The 18,055-nt window shown below is 37.7% G+C and overlaps 2 protein-coding genes across 2 annotated transcripts in view; both read right to left on the bottom strand.

The window, feature by feature from the left end:
* Positions 1 to 323: 323 nt before the first annotated feature.
* Positions 324 to 5,726, bottom strand: LOC139978277 (parkin coregulated gene protein-like). Its single transcript, XM_071988329.1, has 3 exons — positions 5,127 to 5,726; positions 3,526 to 3,696; positions 324 to 2,833 (listed from the first exon to the last, which is right to left on the bottom strand). The coding sequence occupies exons 1-3, from the start codon at positions 5,379 to 5,381 to the stop codon at positions 2,522 to 2,524; spliced, it is 738 nt and encodes a 245-aa protein (XP_071844430.1). The 5' UTR covers positions 5,382 to 5,726; the 3' UTR covers positions 324 to 2,521.
* Positions 5,727 to 9,469: 3,743 nt separating this feature from the next.
* LOC139978279 (sodium channel protein 1 brain-like) overlaps positions 9,470 to 18,055 on the bottom strand; it is a 32,156-nt gene continuing 23,570 nt past the window's right edge. The window contains exons 24-28 of the mRNA XM_071988331.1: positions 17,395 to 17,448; positions 16,334 to 16,471; positions 15,150 to 15,263; positions 12,625 to 12,895; positions 9,470 to 12,192 (exon numbers count right to left, since the gene is read on the bottom strand). Coding sequence (XP_071844432.1) covers positions 10,955 to 12,192; positions 12,625 to 12,895; positions 15,150 to 15,263; positions 16,334 to 16,471; positions 17,395 to 17,448 — 1,815 coding nt within the window. The 3' untranslated portion in view covers positions 9,470 to 10,954. The remainder of the gene's footprint in view (positions 12,193 to 12,624; positions 12,896 to 15,149; positions 15,264 to 16,333; positions 16,472 to 17,394; positions 17,449 to 18,055) is intronic.

The raw sequence follows: 18,055 nt of genomic DNA, 5'->3' as shown, positions 1-18,055 counted from the left end.
CCATTATAAGTAAAGTGGGGAAAGTGAACGAGTCAACCTACTATTACAAAATTGATGGATGTCGCCACTAGAGGGAGCCTCCTGAACAGGTAACAGTAGTCCTAATTCTTTCATAACTGAATGTGAACAATTTCCCGACTGAAACAACCACACCACTCCCCTCCCCGAATGATAATGGAAGGTAGAGCTTGGCCCCGCCCACTTTTGCACACGTTACTGCTGTTTACTTTTCAGATGTTGGCATCAACGACACCGTTAAGAAAAATTTTTAAAAAGACAAAAGGAAGAAGAAATGGAAAGGAAAAATAGAAACATATCATTTCTGCATATATTTAATTTTGTGTGATTACAACTTTATATACCTTCTTTATTTCGAACAGATATACATCATTCACTGGTACATGAATGTCAAACAAACCATCATATAGCTCATCCTGGTCTTGTAAGGTTATAGATTGAAAATTGAATCTATTTTAATTAACGACTGTAGATGATCCTTTACAATTAGTTATACCAATCTAATTATATATATATTGAAATATTCACATGCAACGATTTATAGTTCATTTATAGTTAACACCTACCTAGTTATATCGTAGTTAACTTAACACTACAATGTTGCCATTAAAAAAAAAAATAGTAATTAAAAAAAAATTGTGTAGAAAACAACCCCTTTAAATGTGGTTATTATACAAACTTAATTACGGGCTAAAATCAAATGATTCACATGCGAAATTAATTTCTTCCAATTATGCAAAATATGTGGAGGATTGACAGATTGTCCAGCTCAGCTAAATTAATCGTCATCGTTTTATGCAGAATAATCAGGAAAAAACTATTGCCATATTTGCAATATAACTTGGTTTACTAAGGACTGCATGCTTCAATTTCTAGCAAGAAATATGCTGGTTACAGAGACAGGTAAAACTATGGATTTACATATATACATATATACTCTCTAACAGTATATTTTGGAATTTTGGTACAACATTATAACTTATTCAATATATTAATTCTCTTTCAAAATCTTGAATACAAAAAAAAAACCTAGTAATCATAGCGAAGAAAAACAGCCAAGAAAAATTAAGAAGAAACATAATATCGATATCCATATGTTATATGGAGACCTATAATAAAATAATAATACTAACGTTTCTCTTTATCTGGATTTTCTAACTAAAATCATGATTATTAGAATTGCAACATTGAATGAATGCATTGAGCTACTGGCAAGATCGGTTAAGCGAAATAAAAAAACAATCGGAGGCAGTACCGTACTTATATGATTCCCTAGTACCCGGTGTCATATAATAAAGTATAGTGACCATCATATTCAATCACAGTTAAGATAAGTTCAATTTATTTCAGTTCTTAGTAGTGTACTGATCGATTAATATTACTGTAATGTATAAACATTAAATATTTATCAGGTTCATGACAGACAATTAGTATATTAATTAGTGCAGTACCGTATATCATATTTATTATGCTATATATCATATAATAAATTATATTCATTATATGATATAGTATGAAATATATTAGTTAGTATATAGTATTAAGTGAAGAGTCATGTATGATAATATCATATACATGTTATATTATGCAGTATTGTGCATATTACACAGTACATATATTAATATAACATGTGTTATATTATTAAGTAAAGTATACTAGTAAAGGTACTGTATATCATATAGTATATTTCACATTACAGTATATATTATAGTATGCGGTATTGTATACAGCATAATATATAATATATTACATACTACATTATGCCTATATACACGCTTTTATTAACACCAACTAGCATCACTTACATGCTTACATATACCAGAATTTGTGTAAACGTAACTCGCTATATAGGGATCTCTCATCTGTATTTCGGTATCTCGGTGTTCGGTATATATAATTCCCATATGTGTTATTATCAACAGAAGCCGTTATATTACCCATTTCAATCGGTACCAGTGTGTACCAGCCAATTATAATCACTGTATCAATTTTTAATCGGTATATGTCGATTAATGATCGGTAAACCGATCAACTGTTATGGTTCACGTCAATTTCAAGTAGACAACTATATCGATATGTACTATACTAAATCCACACGTGACGGTTTAATTCGACATGTACCGGTTTAAATCAACATATACCGATTTAAATCAGTGACAAATGTATGTGACATCCCGATATCGATGGTGATTGATAAATCTGGGATTAAAGTCGAACGAAAGTTACAAACTGTCGGTGGTTACAGAATCAAGACTCCAGGAGATCGGAGAGAAGATACACAAGGAATTCAACAATGGAACAATTCTCTAGTCAATATGTTGACTTCAAAATTACTTTATATATACTGCAGTATGTAACAATTTAAATCGTTGCAATGTATAGCGCTTCCCTGCAGTTAATTTATTTGAATCCCGTTGCCAATTCCGCCCATACTTTGAAACTTGCGAATAAAACATTCTTATACTTTTCTTGGTGACCGGTCTCATACTATATCTCATCCAGTTCAGTTCATAACACACGATTCATAAGTTGGTATCATATATTTAATATTGATAAATGCATCTGGCCCTCCATACCTCTCAAACAATTCAAGAGTATAATTCACCATATCACCGATGTTTTCACCTTTCCATTGGTCGTATTCGATTCCGTCTCCGAGGTTTTTGTTTTTATTCTTATAAAGATTGAAAACTGGCAAAAGTTGGCGGTAATAAGGAACCAGAGCTTCTCCGATAAGTTCGTTACATACCACCAGAATCTGAAGTAATCGTAAGGTCGAACATATGACGTCAGGTAACTTTGTTTGTAGTGCTTTCTGTGGTAAGAAAGAAAGAAACAAATTAAAAGTTTTTTTTAAAGAAAAAGTTGCATGTATACATATATATATATATATATAGTATAGTTTGAATGTGGGTGGGTGGAGGGGCATGGTTTGGCTACGGGTGTGTTTGATACTTACAACATCTTCGCATAATGATTCTTTCACACCAACCACACCAAAATAAGCTCTCCACATTAACTTAGATACCTATATAGCAGGGGTTCCCTAACTGGGATGCATGAACCCCCAGGGGGTGCGTGAGTCCATCCCAGGGGGATCTTGAGACGTTTCTGAAAGTCAAAACTAGAGTACTTTTTGTTGAACTAAAATCTGATGTTTCATATAATTTAGTAATGTACAAAAGTCGTACCTATCGACAAACTCTACAATATTACACTATCAACTTGACCATTTACGAAGCACTGTTATGCGTATTATACGTATAATAATGACTCAGATCGTGTCTCAAAAAGTTGGGGGTTCGTAGACAATTCTGACATCCACAGGGGGTTCGCGGGGGGGGGGGGATAAAGTTAGGGAAACCCTGCCCTATAGCCTAACAGTGTGATACCGGTAGCTTCCCCATATGCTACATAAGAATGATGGATTCAACCTCAGTAAATCAAAAGACTATGGCACATAGCTATAGCTACAACATATAGATTAATAAAGAGATTAGGTTATACCTTAACCGGGAGGATCAACTGCGGTACCACGGGAAGTACTTTATGCCCACCGTGAGTTAGCATATCATGGACTCCTTGACGAGCGAGAAACTTATAAGGATGTTTTGTCTCACAGAGACCATCAACGAAAAGAGGAAGATAATGATGAAAGTCCAACTTCTCAATCTCAACCTATCAAAATAGAAAAAAAATGAAGAATTTGGATTAGAATCCTATCGTATCTTAAGCATACAGGTCAACCTAGATTTCTTCATTTGAAAATAACCAATTTCTAAAAATGTTTTTAATACTGAAAGACCATCAGAAAATGGAATACATCCTTCGAATACTAGCAAACGAAATAATGATTTCTCTCATTTACTCGAATGGAGCTGCCTATAATTCAGTATGATGATTACGTAATTATACTAAATTATGTAATTCCAGACCAACTAAGCCAATTTAAAAGACATCTGTATTTTTCTCGAGTATTGTGAAGTCTCAGACAGTGCTGCATTAACCTAGTAGCAAAAGTAGCATATGCTACGGACCCCGCATTTTCAAAGGGCCCCGGCCGCGCTGGATTCTTGCAAGCAATCAATATCCGATTCAGTGACTTCAGTGTTCTATTACTATAGTATTATACTGCCTTCAACATTTATGAACGACTGGATGTTTAAGGTTAGCGATTCTAGCCAATTAGCACCTTCAATTGGGGTTATTATTTAACACAGTAATTAATGGGAGTGTGGTATCTATGTGCTAAATATACGACGCATAAATACGAAGGTATTTGAAAGTGAAGTCATTAATGTCTACTTTTTTAAATTAGGGCCCTTTATAACACATTCTACAATCTACATGTTCCCAGGTCAGTTTGTCCCTGCAGATCGACATACGCCAAGACCCTGAAAGTGAAACAAAGTCCAGAGCAAACATCTTTTAATGGTCTGCTCTTTTTCAATGTTAAGCGAGGTCACTGACCACAATATGGTTCGGAAGGTTACTATGACACTAAAATGTCGAAAATTTACATCTCTCCCCTGGCTGGATCCCTGCCGGCCTCCGGTGAGCCCCTGTACAGGGGTTAGTGACATGATATGCCCCCAACAAATCAGTCATACCCTACTTGCATATATACCTTTGTATACAACTGCTTTGCCTCGTGTTCAGAATATCTGGAATGTTTTCCGCCCCACTTATGTTACCCATTTAATTTTCGAAAACAAGCCCTATTTGGTTATGTCACCTTAATCGGTCTCAACACAAAGCTATATATAGGCGTTCAAGAATTTGATCTAAACCCCACCTCCGGGAGGCTGTCTAAATAATGATATAAAATTGGCCAGATTATGAACGTCTGTTGTATGTGGTCATCATATCATATGATACATTGTTTTATAACATGACCAACGTTGACATGAGACACTTGGCAGCTATAATGACGCGCCCAAAGTAATCATGAAAGCGATAGATGTTTGTTTCACTAGTCGTTAAAACATGAGTGATCGAAACCACCACTGCGTCATTCATTAAAAAAAATGGTCTTCTTATAAATATGTTAATAATCGAATCCCACAATATGTAATACCTCACATAGTTCGTAAAATGAATCAACTTACCTTCCATGCAATCTTGTTGTATTGAGCTTCGTGTTCCACCGCTATAGGGAAATCACCTCGGTCATAGAAGAAGTTAAAATTCGATTTGATGGAGGGATTAGCTTGGAAAATCCCAGTCTTTTTTGGTGGTTCAACTTCAACATTCTTTCGATAATATGTCTGGACAGAAAACGGTGTCACTTTTGTTTTCTTATTTTTCCTTTGTGCCGAAGTCTTTCCTTTGCCTTCATTCCGTGGAAATGATATTGAGGTCATGATGATGACTTCAAGTCAATTTGAGTATGTTTCTACACAGAATAATTAATTACACAAAAACACATCCTTTACATTAATTCTGCTTATAACTGTGCACGGTATTCGAGTTTTAATCCATGTCTTTGCTTAACATTCAGTTTATATATATAGTAAAACGCATCGACTAATAAACCAAAAATACTCGCAATCCAAACCATAGACAAAACAATGTCGAAGTAGCTTTACGAACAGCTTTCAGATTCAGACGCATTTTACAATGAATACTGAATATCCCGCACACAATACTGCTCTATTCAATAGAGTGTTATTAGGACGTAAAACACCTGCCGTTGCCATGGTAAAATGGCCCATATTCCATTAATTAATGCAAGAGGGAATATAAGTGCATACACTGTATACAACGACGACGTTCGCTAGAGATAATGAGGCGTTGTCACAGCAACGACTGATAACGTAAACATAGAGCATAGGTTTTTGAGGATTACCGTGTTAATAAGCTGCAATGCAAACCGCTGTCGTATACATATATATAGATGGGGTAACAGAAGCCATTTTGTGAAGGTTAAATACGGAAGGGTTTATGTGCAATTGACATTCGGCATGATTATAAGATGGAAACAGACATTTTATAGTTTAATTTTAAGTATATCTCTTTTAATTTAGTATTAGTAGCCTATACATGTATACATGAGTGACTGGTTTGTTTTCACTAATTATTTATATGATTATACAAAGTGTGAGAGTGGTTTACGTTCGACTTACACCACTATGACAACAAGACCAAAGGAGGGCTAGGGAGAGGAGGGGGGGTGGTGAGTGGGCGGGTGGGCGGTGGAGCGGCATAACCCACATCTTCATCGTCAGTCTGGGGCTTTTTCTAATATTATTGATATTGATATTATAGACCTAATTTATAGTCTAAATATGCCTCAAATCTGACGTCTAAACGTTGCTCTTTTTTTTCTGGGGGAAGACCCCCTTAATGAAAGCCGCATCCAACGAACCCACGACAATACCCTTCATTCAATATATTTTAAATCCGCCTATACAACCCATCCATAAAAGTTCATACCCCTTCCAAAATCAGTCGGGAGGATTCGGCGGAAATTTCCCAACCCCAATCTTTGAAAACATGTGCACGTCACTGCGGGGAAGAATTTACGAGACGATATGGGGAATGACGGGGGGGGGGTGGTGAAAGGTGGTGAAGCGGGAGGGGCTTGACGACATATGCTCGTTATGAGTTTACGTAATGTTGAGAATATAGCCTGTTAAACCTGGCTTATATCACCGATTCGCAATTAATTTTCTCCTTCGGCATGCAGAGACAAAAGGTTGAACGATCAAATTAAGGATCAGGAAGAATCAAAATCTCATGGAGTGAGTAATGTGTAGGGCAGGTCGGTAGAGTGATCAAGCCTAGGGTGCCTTACGTGTCAGCTTACATTACCGATTAGTGCAAGACTGCGGTCCTTACTCTTATCGCGGGCTGGACTGAGACCATAGCGGACCGTGTGCAGAGGCATGTAAGTTGTCAGCATTATTCTCAAAATTGTTTTTACCGGATTTAAAGGAGTTTTTTTTTTATATTCGGAAAGCTTAATTTTGTCGGGTTTAAGTTGTCACAATCTGATAGTAGCATACATAAGTTAATTAACGTCAATTACCTGAAAGCATTAGCTGTTACACCAGTCTACTTGAACAAACTCACACATTGACGAAGTTATGCATAAATATGATACTACAGATTTGTCAACGCAGTTATAGAACGCAGAATACATTAATGCAGGTGCGTATCCAGGGGGGGGCGTTGGGGGCGCGCGCCCCCCGGGTAAGAAAAAGAGGAGAGAAAAAAAAGAGAAGAAAAAAGGAAAAAAGAGGGGAAAAAAGAGGAGGAGGAGAGGAAGGAAGGGAAAAGAAAAAGAAGAAAGAGAGAAAAAGGAGAAAAGGAGGGAGTAAAAGAAAAACGCGAAGACACCGGGGAGAGAAAGAGGAACAGTGACATCATTACAGCGCTGAAGGGTAGCCAGTGACGGATCAATGATTTCGTAAAAGTGTGACTCACCCTACCCCTTACACCGACAACTCCATTTTTTGACGTTTCCATTTTCCTCTCTCACTAATGATCTATATATGTACTATATATGGTCTATCATAACGCGTGTGTAGAATTGTGCTATGAAACCAACTGTGGCTGGTCTCGAACTCGACCGTGTCGTCGGGGAACATGACGCATTTTGGGATGGGGGCGACCGCCCGCCCCCCCATTCAGCATTTTTTTAAATAATATCGCTAAGTAATTTCAAAATAGAAAGTGCTTAGAGGCAACTTACAAGGCCTGGGAAGTGTCATTTCCAGCGATCTGGGAGACATTTTCGGCCAAAATTTGCTTGTACGCTTCGCGCTAACAAATGGTCCTGGGTAGTGCCATTTCCAGCGATCTGGGAGGCATTTTCGGCCAAAATTTTCTTGTACGCTTCGCGCCAACCTATGGTGGCGCTACGCTTAGATAATTTGCCTACAGGCTTCGCCCCTACCTTGGCAAATTCCTCGCTACGCGCCTGTTCGAATTTGTAACGCAAACAGCAGATATCACATCATATCAGTGAGCATGAAAATGGTGTTCCAGGATGAAAAGCCTCAAAACTGTCCGACTTGCCTGACAAAATAACCAAAAATTTTCGCGCGCGAAGCGCGCGTTCAGCGTGTTCATGTCAATATCATATAAGCAACCATCGATTATTACATCGCATGCCATCATGTACCGTACGGTCCGTTCAAATTGGGCAGTATTTCGCGGGATGCTAATGTAAACAACGACATGTCTCATGTAGATGTATAAAAAGCATGGAGGTCCAATTATGTCAAAACTCTCTTTTACATTAGTAATGGCGAATTAGGGGCTGCACCCCCGCCGCGCAGTGGCGGAGCGTCCATACGGTCGGGGGGTGGATGCCCCCCCCTGACGGACTCAAATGGACTGCTGGCGCCTTTTTCAGCTCTTTACCACTTTTTACTTATTCTAGATTATTAACATTTTTATTGCGCTCTCATATACTTATTGACATTTCTCACATTTTGTTGGTGTAATTTGGCGATGACACCTTATTCTTCGTTTATCTGCAAATTAGCCAGGCCCGGAAAGGGTCATTTCCGGCGATCTAGGGAGTATCTTTATTCAAAAATTTTCTCTACGCTACGCGCCAACCAGTGGTGGCGCTCCGCTTAGATAGTGTCGAAAGCGCTCCTACAGACCATTTTCGCCACTCCTGACCAATACCCCTAGCTCCGCCACTGCCGCCGCGCCTCCTACGCCTATGTGTGTAGTGTTCGCTTTCGGAATTATCTGCTATTTTTTCATTTCCTTCAACCAAGTTTTATAATAGCCGTTATAAGAGGTTTTAATGTTTGTACACCAATAAATTAACTGTGTCTGAATTTTCGAAAATTTCTGACCAACATTCTGCATCACACTTCCCTCTACTCGTGCAATTTTGACCGGTCTGTTAGGGGTTCAAGGAAGTTTTTCTATATTGGTTGTCCATAGATGAAATTTTGTACAACATTATGGGTATGGTTTTCAAGTGAGTTTACTCACGAGAAATGTGAATTTTCAAATTCGGAACAAATATGGGGCTTAAAACCTTGAAAAGTGGGGCTGACGGGTATTGTGGGCCGCGACGTAGAATCACCTACAAAAGCAAAGACCCACAGGAGATGCCATCAGGTCGAACATGATGTGTGCCGGGTTGACAAACTTCAAAAAGGTTATGGATGGAAAAAAAAAGCTATTAGGAAATACCTGGTTCTCAGGCAAAAAGTGTACATCTGGTTGGTCATTTCAAGCCCGAGAAGTGCCGTTTCCGGTGATCTGGGGGGGTTTCAAAACAAGAAATTTTCTTGTACGCTGCGCGCCAACCGATGGTGGCGCTCCGCTTAGATAGTAATTCGCGCCCCCCGGGTTTAAAAATCCTGGATACGCGCCTGTAATGGGTGACAAAGAACTTCACAGGTGACGAAAAATTGCAAGCTAAAAAAGAAAAAAAAAGAGACACTGAAGGCGAAAAGAAAGTACAAACAAAAGGACGTAAAGTACAAACTCATATTTTCATTTATTTTAAGTAAAATCATAAAATTCATTCATAAAGGAAACCTGTATTGAATCACTAACTTTGAGAGTGTAACACTACATGAAGGTAATCATTACATACCGAAATATATGCATATTCATTATACAAATAAACCAATAGCAATCCAAACTGCAAACAACCGGAAGTAAGGTAAAGCCAAAAAATTACATCATGAATATTCATTTATACATGCATGTACATTACAACCTTATTATCACAGTTAGATAAAACAGTTAATGTATATCATAAGGAAATGCACCTCTATAAACCTTTGCATACACCCTACACGAAACACAATATTTGAGAGCGAAGATGTGGATAATTCGGTATGTATGAGGCTAAATACATCATGAATATTCATTAGACATGACACGTCACCCAGATGGAATATATTTTGATACACTGCAATTTTACGTTACGCTTCAACGCCTTTGTACTGACAATAAAGCACTTAATGAATATCATTTTTCTATCAAACGAAGGTTATGAACTGTTTATACGGTCAGTACGAGTGCTCCGAAGCATGATAGAAGAGGACAGTATATGGTGGTATTACCATCAGGGTCAGATAAAGGTTTGGAACTGTTCGTACTGTCAGTAGGAGTGCTTCGAAGCATGATATGAGAGGACAGTACAGAGAGAGTGGTATTATTAGTTAAATTGTCCAAACTGGCTGATACACCTTTGAACATTTTGATCACGAGTGAAACTGGGTATTTAACATTTGGAGATCATTAATTTTTCTTTGTAGAATGGTTGAAATAAACAAAAGTCTGGAGACATTCCCAACATTCCATGTTCCAGTAACGTAGAAAGTTCAGGGTGTGACATTAAAGGAGCATTATCAGTTCAACATACAACTCAAGATACAATAAGTGATTCTACGTCATAACTCAATTAACAATCATGTTTGGTTGTCGTGTAATTACATTATTTTCATATCATCTACATCACTTAAGCACGTCAAACATATTGCACAATATATTATCTATTTTCCTACACAAGCATAACGTAATCCATGGTTCCAAACATGGTTTAATAAGTTATATTTACAACGGAGCTTTTCATGAAATAAATACATCTTGAAGAAGAATAACTGGAACCTAGGAATCCATCCCCTCTCCCATCCCACTCGTGTATCTCTCAGAATTTGACGCCACTTATACCTCACTATTTGATGCTATGTAACAGCCCACGCATTCAATCGATTCATTTAAGTATCGTTTGAACGGGGGGGGGGGGCTGCCATTTAAGAGCCCCCACCCCCTCTTACACTAACGCATCAACACTATTTTTAACAAACCTTTACATTTCTTTGTTACTGGAATCTAACTTCGAACATCTCAAATACTGGAGGAGTTTGAAACAAATTTCGTTTCTTTCCTCTTTCATTCAGATTTTTTATTAAAGTTGTCATAAATTTTCTTATTCTCTCCTTTATATTTATGCATCTATCGTAGGGACGCCATCATCTTCATCATTGGTCACGTGATATTTTTCTCCTTTGTTAGCGTTGTCCACCCCTTCGCTCTCATCTTCGTGTATTGTCGGGGTAGTTGATCGAGATATCCCCGTGCTGCATCCAGGAACTTGCAAACCGAGTGACCCGTTGAAACTGCCATCGAGCTTTCCTGGCTCTTTTTCCGTCTCAGGAGGTAGTGTTGACCTTGCCGAGGTCACACGTGAGGCTGTGTTGCTTCCTTTATTTCGGCTCGCGATGACAGCTTTGGCTAATTCTGTTTTAAGTTTGTGTAATCTCCACGCCCTTTGCAATCTTTTAGCCGCGGTATTTTCTTTGTTCAGTTGCATCGTTGTTGTGGTTGGCTTAATGCGTTCCAAATCAGGAAATGCAGCCATAAATTGTTCCGTCATCTGTTTCTGTAATTCCGCGAAATCTTCGCTTTCTTCTACATCTCCAAGAACTCTTTTCGTTAGAGCGAATAAAACGTCTAAGCAATGCAGTTTCGTGTCGTAATAAATCGGTAAGTCTAGACCAGCTAATTTGATCTGGTTTGGTTTCGCCAACCTCAGAGGCAACTCCAGGTCATCGCAGAAGTCAGATAATTGATCCAAGAGGATAAACTGGGTCGCGTTTGGATCATATTTCTCCCAAATTTGATAAAACATACCGAAATCGTCCTCAGTAATTCCGACTTCCTCTTGGGCATGCGCAGCACTGAAATTCTCCAAGATGACAGCAATGTACGTATTGATGATAATCAGAAAGCTAATGACTAGAAAAGTTAAGAAAAACGCAAACGCGAAAGCGGTGCTTCCACAGTCACCAGTAGAATATCCTCCATAGTTGGGGTCACAATCAGGAGGTCCGTCCGTCATCAACGCGTCCAGTATATCATTCCAGCCGGCAGAGGTGGAAACTCGAAATAATAACAACATGCTTTTAGTCCATGTCTGGAAGTTGACAACATCGTCGAGGGCTCCCTGTATCCTGACACGAGAAAACTGGGACATTCCAATAATTGCATAGATGAAGATGACAAGGAATAAGAGACAACCAATGTTGAAGAGTGCTGGCAGCGATATTACTAATGCAAAGAGCAGTTTTCGGAGCCCTTTCGCCGATTTAACGAGCCGTAAAATTCTCCCGATTCTCAGGAGACGAAAAACTCGTAGTAATGTCGGGTTAATAAAAGCCGAAAGGACATCATTCATTACGATACCTGTAAACGAACAGTAAAAAAAAAATTAAAAAAATCGGAGTGTTATAAGTTAAAAAGGTGACAAATATTCTAGCTTATTGAATATAACAGAAACTAGTCACTCTTTCACGATTGTCGACAGCTGTTTTTACCAACAACCCCTCTCAGTACTAATTAAAAGGACGGGACGTGAAGAAAGGGACTATCTAGTTAGATATGGTAATGGGATCAAGTGCCACAGGGGTACTAGGGAGGGTAAAGCGGCTGGAGAATGGGATGAGGGAGGGGGGGGGGGTTGGACGGTGGTAATTAATGTGACGACGTTTTCAGTATAATGAGGAATCATATCAAGGAATGTAGTGTGCAAGGACCAAAGATATTTACAAATATAATAACAATGATCTCCTGTTGAATCTATGATTATCCTGCCTCCCATTTTCCATTGTTTCTTACCTAATACTGAAAAGACGACTACAATAAAATCGAAGACATTCCATGGACTCTTGAAGTAGTACCATCTCAACGCGAAGAGTTTAAGTATGCATTCCAGGACAAAAATGACCGTAAATATGATGTTGATAACTTCGAGGACTTGAACTAATGTCTCTGACATATTGTAGTGTTCTATCATCATCGCCACCATGTTTAATAGAATCACAATCACTATGGCAACCTCAAACTTCGTACTTTTCGTCAATTTGTAGCAAAATGACAGGATTTTATTCTGTGAAGAAAAGTGAAAAAGGAACAGGATTGTTAAGTTGTTATTAAGATGATTAATTTGATAAAACGTTTTTTGAAATAAAAAAAAATATTTTTTTTTATGCAAGGTAAGTTTATAAAAAATAAGTGAGTAAAATGTAGGTATATGTACAGGGTAATAATGGCCTATATACGGTTTAGAGAGCGTGGTGGCGGATTTGTGATCCAAGGATTGCTGGTTCGATTCCTACCTAGTCCATTACGTTGTGTCCTTGGGCAAGATGCTTTATCTCACTTGACTCTCTCCACCCAGGGGTTAAATGGGTACCTATGAGGTAACTTGTCATTGGGCGCAGTATATAACTGCAGCCGCCTGGAGGGATTGTCTCTGGGACAGGTTATCATTTGACCAGGGGTAATATAACGTCTGTAATGCGTTTTGAGACCTTTCACTGGTATAAAGCGTTATATAAATCGAATATTATTATTATATCAATGTATGCATATTTTAAATGAATATAGGACAATAGATGTATAAAACTAACACGTGTTACATGTATACATATATTATATATGGCTATATGTATTGTAAAGAAATTAATGTGTTGAGAATAATAGGTGTTAGAGACAATGTGGGTATTGTTTAAGGTGTGTAAAGGATAAAATAAAAGTATATACGTCAAAATGTGTAAGGAACAATATGTGCATTGTTTAAATGGGGTAAAGAATAATAGGGAGTGTAGACAATAGGTTGTTTTTGTGTATGAGCGAAAACGTATTAGTATAATATAGTTGTAGGGAAAGAAGATGTGTACAAATATTTAATCAGTCTATTAAGGAACAATAGAGCTGAGAGACAATAGGTTACCACGTATTATTGCTCAATATTTGTAAATGATAACTAGGTAGAGGATAAACGTATCAAGGAACGACAGAAGATTGTTGGAATTTTGTAGTGGTAAAAAACACAGGATTTTTTTTTTTCTCATTTAAAAACTTTCATAAATTGTTTGAATTGTAAGAAAACTAGTCGGCGATCTAACATGAAAAGAGATGAAAGTTAAAATTTCAAAGTATTGTAGTAAGAAAGAAAGAAATATCACAACACACGCAAAACAAAGAAAGAAATGTGTGTGAGAGATGGAAAGATCGAGAAAAGGAAACAAGGTTAAAGCTTATACAAAGGAATATGTATTACATGTGAAGGAACAAATACTTACTCCCGCCTATAGATGAATAAACATGCAGCATAAAAGAGAAAGCATAGAGATAAAAAATACATGAATTCATGCAATGCGATATACGGAATTGTTAGAACGGCTTCTACTGACACAGACACATTGCTGGTGTAGTCCTGCAGACAAGTGGGTTATATATCATCACAAAGATATATAGCTAAATGAACTATTTCTTAAATGATTTCCGTGGCCCAAAAAATCAGAGAATTTTACAGCATGCATAGAGATAAAAAAATACATGAATTCATGCAATTCGATGTACGGAATTGTTAGAACGGCTTCTACTGACACAGACACATTGCTGGTGTAGTCCTGCAGACAAGTGGGTTATATATCATCACAAAGATATATAGCTAAATGAACTATTTCTTAAATGATTTCCGTGGCCAAAAAAATCAGAGAATTTTACAGCATGCATCTATACCAGAATGAAATAAAGACATTGCTAAAATGACAAAAGTTAATGAACGCACCATGCCTATATCGTCATATTCAACATTCAAAAATAAGAAACTCTACATAGGGCTATAAGAATCGGTGTCCTCTCTGATTGCGGCGTCCATGTTCTTACCTGATTCTTAACTCAGGAACGATCGAGAAATATATTCCCTGTGACAATGAATCTGAACTTTAGAGCACGCATGAGAAGGATGTAAAGCTGACATGCATGGATTTTTAACTTGAATGGAATGATAATTATGAAAAGGGGATTGAGAAACGACTTTTTACGTGTATTTCTATACTTATAAATCTTCTTTCTTGGTATGTAACATTACAGGTACGGACTGGGTCCTATTTAATTGCTGTACTGGCTCAATGCATCAACCGGCGGGGTTGGTGCCTTGATACAAGCGACGCATTTGGCGCCTCGCATAAATCTCACTAGCGTCTTTTGCTGCCAAGAGGATATTGACGCCTTTCGACACCTCAACTTCCCGGGCTGGTTAACCGGCAGGCCAATGCTCCCTTGGCGGTATCAAGGGTAGGAAGCCGGGTGAAAATGGATGTTTAGAGGATACAAGACAGATAAATACTCACCCCCGGTGCTTTGATCTGCTTGGTTGGTTTCTTATTTCCTAGTTTTCTCATCGTCTGATAGTAGTTCTTTTGATTACTGGTCATAAACACGTCAAGAGTCCGATCACCTTCATACTGTAGAACGGACATAACGAAGCTTTCATTAATATACAAAGCATTGTTGTTTAGTAAATATGAAGTACCTATACAGGTGGTTATTACCAAGGTATAATGTGTATAATATCTGTTTTGAAAACTAACACAGTAAACTATATACTGTTCGCATGGAAGCGGCAGTTGTGAAATGGAAGGTGTTTGTAGTTTCTCATCATATACGTAATGTAGATAAAAAAAAACCAGGCCATTCACTGGGTCATATATGGCAAATGGCGTACTTCACGTGGCACTCGGTCATTCCTATAGACAAATTCTTTTTGACACGATTATTAACTAATTTATCTTGTTTTAGCTTTATTATTGTCAGCGATGCTATAACCTCATAAACATATATGAATATATATGAGCATATATGAACATATATGAACATATATGAACATATGAACATATGAACATATATGAACATATATGAACATATATGAACATATATGAACATATATGAACATATATGAACATATATGAACATACATGAACATACATGAACATACATGAACATACATGAACATATATGTTCATATATGTTCATATATGAACATATATGAACATATATGAACATATATGAACATACATGAACATATATGAACATACATGAACATATATGAACATATATGAACATATATGAACTTAGACTCTGCTGAGTCTGCCCAGCGACGCGAATGAGTCTCCCTACATAAAAATAGGAAAATGCTTAGGGCTGTTATATTTTCGTCCCCTTTCTACATACGCTTTTAGAGGCCGGCGCAATCAAAAGAACGAATAGCTCATAGCGTGATGAATAGTAAGGATCGTTCCAGCGCATTTGGCAAAAGACAAATTGGCCGATACGCCTTAAAAGGGGCTAATATGAACTCTGTCCCCGGTCAGACCAATTTTTGTAAGTTTCCAGTTTAAATGATTGATTGTCTGTTCTAAATGTAATGGAATAGTCCTCGACAAAAAGCTAAACATCGCAAACAAATAATTGACACGGATAACGAAACTGGCAAATTAGACTTAAATTTAATTAATTAATTTACATAGATACTTGCCTTTCTTTTAAGAGTGTTAAAATTATCGATGATAACACCGATGAAGAGGTTGAGGAAGAAGAATGATCCAAAGATGATGAAGACCACGAAGAATAAATATGCTGGGAAGGAAGACTCACGAGATGGTTGCTTGTCAACCTATACAGAGAAAGAAAACCAAACATGTCTGGTCAAAGCTTCCTTGTAGCCGAAAAGTCCACTTTTAAAGGATAAGGTTTAAGGTTGACTTGTGACGTGTTTTTTCGAAAACAGTGATAATACATGGAAAAGATAAATATTTAAATTTGATATCTCCTTATTATTGTTTGACTTTTTATACTTGAACTTATCACAACTTAACCGTATATTTTGATTCTATAAAAATATTTCCACGTAAATAATATATGTTTTTGTACTTGCGTGAGGCAACGATGTGACAAGTGTAGGAGAAGGACGAATGAGGGGGAGGGGAGGGGAGGGGAGGGGGAGGGACGGGGAAGGGAGGGGGAAGAGAGGGGGGAGGGCGAGGGATCTTAACACATTTAAAGATTCCTTTCGGTTGAATGAGTTAACATTGTGGATTTTCAATTTATTGTAATAGTCCAGTTTTAAGTAATATCTCTCAAAGAAACTAATAAAATTCACTCCGTAAAAAATGAGACAAATGTTCTCAGTGCTTCAACACAATTTAAGAGTTACCAGTTCTGTTACTCATGTATAGTAGTTTGCATGATACTTCTCTGGTTTGCACCCACAAAATTATCAATATAGATTGTTTTAAATGACTAATGGGTAACCAACCACTCTCTAAATATTTAAATGACGTAAATGAATTGGGTAACCAACCACTCTCTAAATCTTGAATCACTCTATAATACTTTCACCCGCTGTCCCTCCTCTTCATGCAAACCCCCTTCCCACTTCCCCTGCCCCAACAGGGATACTTTTGGGCGTACTTCGTTCATATTAAACACTTGAGGTTACGCCTAAAAATCTGCTCGCTATTGATGATGATTTAAACCCCTCCTGCACCCCTTTCAAATTTCCCACCAGCGTCATTAATTGGGTAATGATGGTCTTACCCCTCTGTTGTCAACTGCAGCCTCCATAACTTCCATCCAACCTTCAAAAGTTGCCTGAAATTAAAAATGGTATTTACATCAATTAAGAAAAGTAGACAGCAACATCATCAAATCCAATAGACTAATGATATACATCGCTAACTGTTTGTAAACTTTCTAAGGAACGAGGTAAATGGTATTGGAATAGTGATAGTACTGAAACAGTATAGATAAGGATGCCTAATTATTTGAAATATTGATAGAACAGTAAAACTACTGGCTATAACAGGACTCGGGGAAATTCAATTCAATCATGTGCTCTTACCAACTGAGCTAATTATAACCGGAACTTAGTTGCAATCAATGTAAAACCATTTGTTTGACTTTGGGCTACAAATCAGAGTTCACAGTGTATACGTTGCAAAACCATGAGAAAGGGCGTCTACTCATAATTGCAATGGTTGGATTCTTGATTGCGGCATATACAGAGGCGCAGAGCGACAGGCCGGGCCCCGTGGAAAGTAATGTCACCGGGTCCCTTTTTGCACATGCATGTTTCTTTAAGTCCATAATTTAACTGAGTAAACACTAATATCTATCCCATATTTTCCCGTGCAAACTCCACTTTTCATGGGCCCCGAGGCTAAAGTCCCATCCCACCCTCTCGTCCGACCTGAAGATG

This window comes from Apostichopus japonicus, chromosome 13, assembly GCF_037975245.1.
Source record: "Apostichopus japonicus isolate 1M-3 chromosome 13, ASM3797524v1, whole genome shotgun sequence".
NCBI lineage: Eukaryota > Metazoa > Echinodermata > Holothuroidea > Aspidochirotida > Stichopodidae > Apostichopus > Apostichopus japonicus.
This window is presented reverse-complemented; position numbering and strand designations above follow the sequence as displayed.

What these genes read in the sequence shown, in the direction of transcription:
- LOC139978277 (XM_071988329.1), bottom strand. Translation starts at nt 5,381, where the DNA reads ATGACCTCAATATCATTTCCACGGAATGAAGGCAAAGGAAAGACTTCG. An exon ending in ACAACAAGATTGCATGGAAG is followed by an intron (nt 3,697 to 5,126) that starts GTAAGTTGATTC and finishes CTATTTTGATAG; the next exon opens with GTTGAGATTGAGAAGTTGGA. An exon ending in AGTTGATCCTCCCGGTTAAG is followed by an intron (nt 2,834 to 3,525) that starts GTATAACCTAAT and finishes TTCTTACCACAG; the next exon opens with AAAGCACTACAAACAAAGTT.